Consider the following 11,993-nt stretch of genomic DNA (forward strand, 5'->3'; position numbering starts at 1 on the left):
TACTTGCAGTGGAAGATCTAGAGAGAAATGATGGATCAGTGGACAAGCCGTATTTTATGCCTAAGAGCCTGAAGAAGATCTTGGGCAAGAAAAACAAACAGAACAAAAATGAAGTAATGGAGATGGGTTCTGGCAAGAGTTAGTTCCCCTTTCCTAATTACTTGCTATAAGGTTGTTCCTGATGGAGAATTTTGTAAATTAATTTGACATGCATGGCCATAAAAAGAATTTCTTAAATGTCTGTTCAGGGCTGATAGTCAGTCTTAGGGTGTGCAACTTTTTGTATGATTTTATTTAGCTTTAGAGCCAAAGTCTCTTCCACAGATAAATAGTGGAAAGGATTTTTTCCCATTAGCGTTATCATGCCGTAACACAGATGTCACTTTTCTACAGATAAAAGGTGGAAAGGATTTTTTCCCCATTAACATTATCATGCCATAACATAGATGTCACCTTTCTACAGATAAAAGGTGGAAAGGATTTTTTCCCCATTAGCGTTATCATGCCATAACACAGATGTCACTTTTCTACAGATAAAAGGTGGAAAGGATCTTTTCCCCATTAGCGTTATCATGCCGTAACATAGATATCACTTTTCTGCAGTAAAAATGATCATAGTCATCAATGATGCTAAAATCATTTGATTAAGTTCCTGCATGCCACATGGGGTGGGGGCATGTAGTAATAATAAGCTTATGGGCACATGTAAGACACAAGATTTCACAGAACTGGTATTGATTTGTACCCCGGAATACACCATCTTGATTGTCTTGGTGTAAATTGTCTCAACTTAATGCACATACTCGGCTTGCAGTTTTATTACCTTAATTTGTAATGATTTTGATAATTATTGGGGAAAAAAATAATTGTATCCAAAGGTTGTGTTTAAAAACAACTTCATGAAAACTGGAGTATAATAATATTTAAGATGACGAGCTTTTCTTGCTGATGGGGCCAGCTTTTACATTAATGAATACACTATAATTGTATGGCAAAAATCCTTCAGTTATTGAATCCAACTTTGTTTCAGAATATTTTTTTTCCACATAGTTTTAGCTTTATTAGAAGTTGCTATACAGTAGTAGATGTTGAATCAGAGTCCAAGGAATCTGTTTTTGTGCTGCTCATTTTAAATTGATAACTTCTGTGAATTTTCTATTTTGCTGGGTATCATTTTCCTATTTTTGTGAAAATGACATTTTGTTGGTACCTAAATTCATAGACTGGGAAATTTTTTTTTTTTTTTTTTTTGGAACCACCCTGGAGGAAGTTTGACATGGCAGTCACTTTTGGCATCTGTTTGCATGTCCATCTATCCCCTATATTAATCTGTCTACTAATATATATAAAAATATTTATGGTGAGTTTATTAAGTACTGTTTGTAACATAGTCATGTTACTTGGTATGTGGCCACATCTTGATGTGTATAACACAAGTATACCACAAGCTCTAGGGTGGATTTGACATTTAGACCATGCCCAGATTCTTGTTTCCAAGGAATGATTATTGTTCCTCAGGAATTTAAATTCATGCTAATCCATGAAAATCCCATAAAATTTATATCTCATGAAAATTTATATCTCATGAAAATCAATTTTTGCATGAAAATTCAAATCCCATGAAAATTGGTATCGCATGAAAGAAATTTGTATCTGAAGAAAACTAGTTTTCATGAAAATTGGTATCCCCTGAAAACTGATATCCCATGAAAATTGGTATCCTATGAAAACTGATATCCCATGAAAATTGGTATACCATGAAAACTGATATCCCACAAAAATTGGTATCCCATATAATTTGGTATCCCATGAAATCTGATATCCAATGAAAATTGGTATCCCATGAAAAATAGTGTATTCACAGTATTTTTGTTCGGATGATATATAACATATAATTCACATAACTGTCAGCTTGGGACCAAATGTATATAAATTTTAACTTCATGTTGTATCATTTTTGTAAGACAGTGGGCTGGTACCACAAAAATATTTTTGTTGTCATCATGATTTTCTGTTTGTTTTAATCTAGAGAGCTCTAGATTTGACATCTCTTATGCAGGAAAATGTTTTCCCCCTCTTAAAAGCCAGTATACTGAAAATGTTTTTAAAAAATGACTAACATTTGGAATCTGTTTATGTAAATTATTGAATATATGATTCAGGAAATGGATCTTGGCCTAAATTACATCTTTGCATATTTTAATTTTTTTAAACTGCAAATCGAACAGGTCTTTGAAATTATTTTGTACATCTGATTTGCCCATGGTCAAACAAATTTATATTTGTGCTTACAAATTGAAAATTTTCATTTTTTCTTCTCTGGAATGTTGCTGATTCTATCAGATTTTCTCTTGCTTTTATCTGGTTATCATATTTCACAAAGACATACCTTCTTTTGTCTGGTTATTATATTTCACAAAGACTTACCTTCTTTTGTTGATGGGTTATTTGCATCTGGATATTTGGTTGCCCATGAATAAATTAACTTGCCATGGGAACTAGGAAATTGGAATTTCAAATTAAATTCTCACCAAAATGATTATATACTGTTCTTTTGTCATCTTTTAAACAATGCAGCTTACCTTTATTTATCTATATTCACTTTTGTTGATTCTCTCATTAAACTTACTTTGTACAAGGGCTTTTCTGACTTGCCTGCCTTGGCCAAAGATGAAATACAAAGATCACGTTACAGTGGCAACAGGGGCATTCTCACAAATGCTAAGATGTGTTGAAGATTTTTAAAGCTAAATACACTATATGCTGATGATGGCTAGGTCCTAAATGCAGATCAATGACTTCTTGATTGGGATTTAGTATCAGTGCTATGGTTCAGTATGTTCTAATTTTAAGACATACCTAGATTACACAAATCCAGAGTTCTCTGATACTATAATATAGTGCTCAGTATAATATGTACCACACAAAATATTCAGTTTATTTTTCAATCTGTACAGAGTTAAACTGTTTGGTATGTTCAAATAAACAAGGAATTTTAGTGTCCATTGGCAAGGGACTTTACTCCATTTGCCTGAACACAATATAACTGTAATGTGTTGATGTGCTGTAAAACACCAAAACAAACAAACTCCTTAGAAATAAGTCTATTTTACAGATTTTTAAAAACTTGTGTCAGTTGTTGTTGTAGGGTTTAACGCCATTTTTCAGCACACGATAGGCTATACATGGCGGCCAGTATTAATGGTGGAGGAAGAACCCTGAAAAACCCAGGGAAGAACCACTGACCCATGAGAAGCTACTGGCAGGCTTTCCCATGTACCCACGCTAGCCGAGCCTTGGACTCGAACCCACACAGACAGAGGTGAGATGGCAGTGATCCATAACGGAGAGCGCTTTAGACCACTCGGCCACTCGGGGCCCCAAAACTTGTGTCAGACTTTAGAAGCAGAATAGTTTCAGTTCAAGTCGTCTCTTGTTTCGGGTTTCGAAACCATGCTTAATTTGGATCAATCTATTCGAAGCGTTATAAAATTTAATGTATAATTATTGATAACTAAAAAAAAAATTCATTTTTAATGTTCTTCATTTTTTAGAACTAAAACTTTTTTTTTTACGCTAAATGTTTTGTTGTGTTTTTAATATTTGATTCATTACTATCATCCTGAGTTTAAATATTTTCAGAGTTCATTTATAATTGCCATCAGTGTTTTTCACTATTGTTGATTGTCTTTTATTATTTTTTGCTTTTAATTATATTTGCAAATGGAATCATACAGAACAGTTAGCAATTTTGTTTTAGTCGTAGCTGTTGTTCTTCACAAAAAATATTAAATCAAATCATAGCATACAAGTAGTAAATAAATCAGAATGTTTTGTTAGGTTGTATGTTAATTCTTAAATAAAAATTAAGAAAAGTAAATGTTTTGTAAATAAACCTTGATTTAAGCAAATAAGTAATCTGAATTGCAAAGTCTGCAATATTTTTCACAAGATTATACCTTAGAATTCAAAGTGTTTTATATTTCATTACTATTTTTTTTTGATGATTATCTTAATTGTCCCAGAGTGCTCATTGCATATCAAACTTATATGATGCTGTGAAGAATTTCCATCTTCTGTAACTTATAAAATCTTGGAGTAGAAGATTGAAATTATTCAGCAGATTTCATAAATTTAATTCAGAATGAGAATAAATGTATGATTATTGTTTATCATGTGATGGAAAGTTAACTGACTTTATTCATTGATATAGTTTAGAGACATTACTCTTGCCGGTTCCAATCTGTTTACATTATACCAGTGCTTTTCTGCTGATAAAAGGGACATTACTCTAGCAGGGTCAGATTTGTTTACTGCTGAGACAGGGGAAGCATAAACATGTTCATGTCAGTTACATCTCCTAATCTGACATAGCTAACTTGGTAGATTTCCCAAAGCTGATACACATCATGCATGAGATAAAACAAGAAATTTGATTGGTTTGTAGGGGGATGCCCCTAAGTTATGATGACTTGACCAACATGACCATACGTAGCTTAGTCCATGTGATTAGAAAGATGTTGCTGATAAAATGGAGCTAGTCTTACACATTTAACTGATAAAATGGAGCCAGGAGCCAGTTTTACACATTTAACTGATAAAATGAAGCTAGTCTTACACATTTAACTGATAAAATGGAGCTAGTCTTACACATTTAACTGATAAAATGGAGCCAGGAGCCAGTTTTACACATTTAACTGATACAATGGAACCAGTTTTATGCATTTAACTGATAAAATGGAGCCAGCTTTACACATTTAACTGATAAAATGGAGCCAGGAGCCAGTTTTACACATTTAACTGATAAAATGGAGCCAGGAGCCAGTTTTACACATTTAACTGATAAAATGGAGCCAGGAGCCAGTTTTACACATTTAACTGATACAATGGAGCCAGTTTTATGCATTTAACTGATAAAATGGAGCCAGCTTTACACATTTAACTGATAAAATGGAACCAGGAGCCAGTTTTACACATTTAACTGATACAATGGAGCCAGTTTTATGCATTTAACTGATAAAATGGAGCCAGCTTTACACATTTAACTGATAAAATGGAGCCAGGAGCCAGTTTTGCACATTTAACTGATAAAATGGAGCCAGTTTTACACATTTAACTGATAAAATGGAGCCAGTTTTACACATTTAACTGATAAAATGGAGCCAGTTTTACACATTTAACTGATAAAATGGAGCCAGCTTTACACATTTAACTGATAAAATGGAGCCAGTTTTACACATTTAACTGATAAAATAGAGCCAGTTTTACACATTTAACTGATAAAATGGAGCCAGTTTTATGCATTAAACTGATAAAATGAGCCAGTTTTACACATTTAACTGATAAAATAGAGCCATTTTTATGCATTTAACTGATAAAATGGAGCCAGTTTTACACATTTAACTGATAAAATGGAGCCAGTTTTGCACATTTAACTGGTATTACGGGGACAGTTTTACACATTTAACTGGCATAACAGGGCCAGTATTACGCATTTAACTGGCATAATGGGGCCAGTTTTACACATTTAACTGGTATAATGGGGCCAGTATTACACATTTAACTGGTATAACGGGGACAGTTTTACACATTTAACTGGTATAACAGGGCCAGTATTACGCATTTAACTGGCATAACGGGGCCAGTTTTACACATTTAACTGGTATAACGGGGCCAGTATTACACATTTAACTGATAAAATGGAGCCAGTTTTACACATTTAAATGATAAAATGGAGCCACTTTTATGCATTAAACTGATAAAATGAGCCAGTTTTACACATTTAACTGATAAAATAGAGCCATTTTTATGCATTTAACTGATAAAATGGAGCCAGTTTTGCACATTTAACTGATAAAATGGAGCCAGTTTTACACATTTAACTGGTATAACGTGGCCAGGTTTGCATATTCAGCTGATATGTTCTTGCATGTCTTGGATGGTGTGTCACTTATTGAATACAACAACATATAAAGACATTCACCAGTAGGGTCATGGACTGTTACAATGCAAGAACTATTGTGTGAATATTTTGGGTTGTATTTCATATCTCTTTGTAAACAGTGCAAGAACTACTGTGTGAATATTTTGGGTTGTATTTCATATCTCGTTGTAAACAGTGCAAGAACTACTGTGTGAATAATTTGGATTGTTTTTCGTATCTCGTTGTAAACAGTGCAAGAACTACTGTGTGAATATTTTGAATTTTGTTTCATATCTCAATGTCATAAACAGAGCTTTAAATATGTTTGCATTGCCATCTTTCTTTGAGGAGGAACATAAATAATTGACCTCAGAAATTCAGTTTGTTTTCTATTAAATTTTATTTTGCAACAATATTCATCTGATGTTTTCTAGTCACAATTAAGAAAAGTATACTTAATGTTGATGTATTGAGATTTCCGCACTACTCTCTAATGCTTGTACCAATGAAATACAATTCCAGGATCGTGTAAAGTGAAATAGCTTGAATTGACATGAGGATGAGGATGTTTTAGGTATTGTTATAGATTCCTGACACAATTTCAATAAATCAATACAAATTTCAACAAATTAATGTACATTTCTGCTAAAAGGATTGGGGAAAAGCTGTATAGAATGAGTGATGGATAGTACCCATTTTCAGAAAGAGAGAGAGAGTGAGAGACATTTGTGCGACAAAACAAAAGTGACAAGTTAAATTCCAAATGACCTTTTAGGTCAAACAGTACAGTGATCCATGGTTCCTCAAAATAAAAATACATACTCAGTATTACCTTTAATGGTCTATATGGTACATCTTTCTTATGCCTGTAAATTAATCTATATAACATATAAAGGAGATGATGTCAAGGTTTATTAACCTGTTGAAATCATGAGCACTGCACCTGAAACCATATTAATGAAATAAGGCAGTTTTTATGGACTTTCACACCCTTACCCAGGTCTAACAAAAATAAGTACAGCAGATGGGTATCCCATGTTACAGTGTATCAGTAGATTGGTATTCCATGTTACAGTGTATCAGCAGGAGTTCTCTTTTATAGCTGTTGAATTATGCAATTTGTTTTGTTTGGTCTTCCCCATTCTTGGTTGTAAATAAGATTGTGACATCATTTTAGACAGTATGCCTATATTTTTTGTAATATATTTTTTAAAAGGAGATGTTATATCAGTGTTGTCATTTTGTGGAGGTGTGACTTGGTAATTGATTTTAATTTTTTTTTAAATAAGCTAGGACAGATTCCACTGTGAAAAGATATGACATATACAGGTGTATCAAGATATGACTGTGACATCCTAGTATAACAAGGTATGCAATTTTACAAGATAACAGGCACAGGTGTTATAAGATATGAAAGATATAGGTGTGATAATGTAACAAGATGACATTGGTATGACAGTATATAGCATGCAATTTGACAAGATATATACAGGTGTTATAAGATATGACAGATACAGGTGTCAGAAGATATGACATACTAGTATGACAAGATGATTTGTTATAAGTTTTGATAGATACAGTTGTAATAAGATGACAGTGTGACAAGATACAACATAATGGGTCGACAAGATATACAATTTGATAAGGAAACAGGTGTTATGACATATGACATACATGTGTGATGAAATTTGACAATGTGACAAGATATGACTTACTGTTATGACAAGATATGACACTTTGACAAGATGACAGATACAAATTTAATATGACAGATGCAGGTGTAATAAGATGTGATGTAGACAGATTTGACAGGATGACAGATACAAATGTAATGTGACAGATGCAGGCATAATAAGATGTGATCTAGACATAACATACATGTGTGACAAAATATAATAGATACCTGTATGATATGTTGAGAAAGACAAATTATTGACAACAAAAAACAGTCAACAATAATTTCAATGTAGTGTTCAAATATGACTCATTTTGAGTTTTGTAATTATCCTATTTTCTTGCCAAGATAAGAACATTATAAATATTTGTTGCAGTTTATTTATTTTTGATGTACAGGCTATATCCAGTGCCTTGTTTTTACTGTTCATATTTATATAATTCTGATTACTGTCTTTTAGTATTGTCATATTTAACATCGCCAAGATGCGAATGAACAATCATTAATTTGAAGTAATTACTTGACACTTACAAATGTGACAAATGAATAAACTTACTTTCTTAACTGGTCTTTGTTTTCTTCTGCTGCCAAATTCTTAAGGATTTTACGTTTTTCCATTATCTTTTATTTTATATACCTTTTTTATGTCTTACCCTTATCTTTATTTTGTATAGTTTTTATTTGTTTTACCTATATCTTTTTTATGTATACCTCTTACAGAATTTTAATATTTTAGACCAGAACAGCATCTGATGTATGTGATGTGACATCTGTCCATCCATTAGCATAACATTCTTACCAAGTCTTCCCAACTACCTGTAAGTCTGCCATGCAAAATTACAAACACATTCATTCCTAGGTCCAGTTGGTCTAAAACAATAATGGTGCTGCTCGGACAGCCTGTATAGCTGACACTGTAGTCACCTTGAAAATCTTATTATCACTGCTCAGACTTAATGGATGGTCATGTCAACATGAGTGTTTTCACTGGAAGACATCTTATGATGGTGGTCATAAATGAAATTGGCACCAATCTGATGTCCAATATGGCCATCACAGATGCAGTCTTGAAATTATCACTACTACTTCTTAAATTTTTGATGCACACTAAGGTCCATAATGACCCTAATGTCTGCAAATTATTAAATGTCCACAGTCAAGGAGGAAGGTTTCATCATAAGGTAAGTGATCAAAATATTTTATTTATTCATTCATTTGAAATCTTTTGATGCAACTAAGATGGTATATATATATATATATATATATATATATATATATATATATATATATATATATATATATATATTTGAAAACTCTTGTCCATTCCTTAATGTTTTCAAAGAATTGTTTATAAATATAAATTGTTCCTTGATATGGGTCAGATTAGTCTGAATAATGCAAATCTGCTGGTGTGGTGAAAGCTTTAAAAGTATGGTGGGGAAATGAAGCAAAGTGGAAGCTGCACAAGTCTTATTGATTTGGGGGAACAACGACTTGCTTAGAGTTTATAACTTAGTTCTTGGTGAGGAAGGGTTTTTAATTATTTTGCACAAAAGAATGAGCCAACCTGTTTATCCCATGTTGTTTAAGTAACATAATTAAAACTATATATTCAAATACACATTTATGTATTGTTACGACTCTATGGTCTTTAAGTAACAGAAAAGAGTGAAAACTAACACGTTTTCTAAAATTCAGCAAATAATTCATTTCCCTAGAATAAAAGTGAAAATGTAATCGGGACTTACAGTACTATGAATTAAATCCCAAACAGTCCTGAAAGTTACAAGTCCAAAATATTCCAAATGAATTCCAGTGGTTTAATCCTGGGGGTGCTGATGTGTCAGTATCATGGAATCTGATGATGCGTAAACATTTTTGATATATCACAATGATATAATTCAGAAAAATAAAAGACACAAGCGAATCAGGGTGAGGGTCATTTTCCCATCAAATTCTTTAACAAGATCACTTCTCGAAACTTTCAAGGTCAAAAGGCCATGTAAACATGTTTACCCAAATTATCTTAAAGTGCAACCCAGAGTCATGGAGGCATGTAATGTTGTTTACAAAATACAATCTACAATCATAAACAAAAAGTTAAACATACAATACTGATATACATAACGGTATGCACTCTACACACCCCCCACCCCCATGTCAAATACGGTTGCAGTCATGAAGGGTGATAACTTAAGCACAATCCTTTTCTAAATATTTGTTAATGGTTTTGGTGGTTCCTTCGCAAATATTCATTATAATCTTATACAGTTAGAAAACGAAATTTACGTGATGTCCAAGGCAAACGTTCCTTTCACATATATCAGCAATTGAAATTAAACTTCATGATGGAATGGTACAATTACATTGAAGGCAGAATATATCAGAGATGCAATAAATTGTCCAATTATATAAAGAAAAGAGAGAAACTGAAAAAAGGAATGGTTCAGTTGAAATACAACAAATCAGAGACGTAAAGTGTGTACAATCAATACAATTAATATGGCATTGACATAAATAGTGTGTACAATCAATAAAATTAATATGGTATTGACATAAAGAGCGTGTACAATCAATACAGTTCAAATGGTTTTGACATAAATAGTGTATACAATCAATAAAATTAATATGGTATTGTCATAAAGAGCGTGTACAATCAATAAAGTTCATATGGTATTGCGGTGGATAAAACTGCAAAATCCTGCTCCTATATACAGACATACCACGGTAGCCGATATCTGGTACATATAAACAAATAAAAAAAAATTAATAAAAATTAGAAAAGATACTACAACTACTATTTATTATTATTATTATTATCATTATTATTATTATTATAATATTGGGGCCCCGAGTGGCCGAGTGGTCTAAAGCGTTCGCCGTTACGGATCACTGCCATCTCACCTCTGTCTGCGCCGGTTCGAGTCTCAGATTCAGCCAATGTAGATATGTGAGAAAGCATGCCAGTAGCTTCTCGTGGGTCGGTGGTTCTTTCCGGTGTTTTCCCGAGTTCTTCCTCCACCATTAATACTGGCCGCCATGTATGGCCTATCGTGTGCTGAAAAATGGCGTTAAACCCAACAACAACAATATTATTATTATTATTATTATTATAGTTTTGGTGGTGTGGTTGAGGTGCTAATGGTTTGCTTATATTTTTCAAATTAGATTACATTTTTATCGCTATTATTTAACTTTATTCTCAATATGCTATGCAAGAGTAGCATTTTCTTAATTTTAGACTTAGTTGTTCTGATAGATTTCATCGTACACTGTTTTGAGAATAATTCTTCATGAAAACAATTCCACAATTATAACTTATAAAGCACGACGTTTACGACGATTAAAATCCTCGGTTATAAATACAAGTTTTAACAATTAATAAAATAAGAGCTGGTTAAATCTACATTTGTTCAGGGATTCTTGGTATATCTGGTTGCGAAAGCCTACTCAGCATATAAAACTTCTCATACTTCACCATCACCAGAACTTTAAACAAAGAAGAAAGAAACTTTATGCGTAGAACTATATGCCCAACCCATCGACACCGGTGCTGCTGAACACAAAACCGAAGCATACTACTTTATTATGCGTAATTACAGTGTAAATGATAATGTGACACAGAAGCAATTTCACAGAAAAAAATAAAAATGTGCAAAAAGATACACGATACATTCATCTTCGTACCTTATAAAGAGATATTGTATCTTGCCATTTCCATGAACAAGAACAACAGCAATGGCAACAACAACCATAACTAAACCCGTAGTGTGCCTCATCTAATTTAAAGAGACAAAGTCAAGCAAGAACTAAGCTTCATGTACAATATGAAACTCGATTCTTATATATGCAAATATTTCCTACAATAATAAAGGATCTCATGAAATAAATGTCAGGACTATATCGTAACCATAACCTTCAAATATTGTGAAAACGCACAAGAAGGGTGCATGACTACATTAATTCTTTTTTTTCCTGTGTTATAAAGTAATAATTCTAGTTTCTGTGTCACTCGATGCGATTCTAATCATTCTAAATGCTTGTTATCATGGTTTGGAAATATGTGTATTTATTCAAAGGTGAACCGGAGGTAAACACGGATATATAGAAGATCTCAAATGGGTAATGATTTGATATTGCATTTATGAAACGAGTTGAATAATGTCCAGCTTTTGCTCGGTCCAGCTTTTGCGAGCAACAGCTGAACATCATTCATCATGTTTCCTAAATTTAATATTTAATCATTACCCATTCGAGATTCTTTTTATCACATAGTATTTTTTTCAGCTGAAATTATTTAGATGGAAAGAAGAACGAATAATTTCGTTCATTCTGACAGATATTGCACCTTTCATTTGTTCTGCGTAAAAAATAGTCCCGACCAAAGCTGAATTA

General features: G+C 32.8%; 1 protein-coding gene across 3 annotated transcripts in view; it reads left to right on the forward strand.

Moving 5' to 3' along the window:
* Positions 1-8,162, forward strand: part of LOC149780199 (choline transporter-like protein 4) — a 234,626-nt gene extending 226,464 nt beyond the window's left edge. For all 3 annotated transcript variants that reach the window (XM_089936955.1, XM_089936953.1, XM_089936954.1), the window contains exon 23: positions 10-8,162. In XM_089936955.1, the coding sequence (XP_089793081.1) occupies positions 10-143 (134 nt within the window). In that variant the 3' untranslated portion in view covers positions 144-8,162. The remainder of the gene's footprint in view (positions 1-9) is intronic.
* The last annotated feature ends 3,831 nt before the right edge of the window (positions 8,163-11,993 follow it).

Source organism: Sinohyriopsis cumingii, chromosome 16, assembly GCF_028554795.1.
Source record: "Sinohyriopsis cumingii isolate HCF-2022 chromosome 16, ASM2855479v2, whole genome shotgun sequence".
NCBI classification, from domain to species: Eukaryota; Metazoa; Mollusca; class Bivalvia; order Unionida; family Unionidae; genus Sinohyriopsis; species Sinohyriopsis cumingii.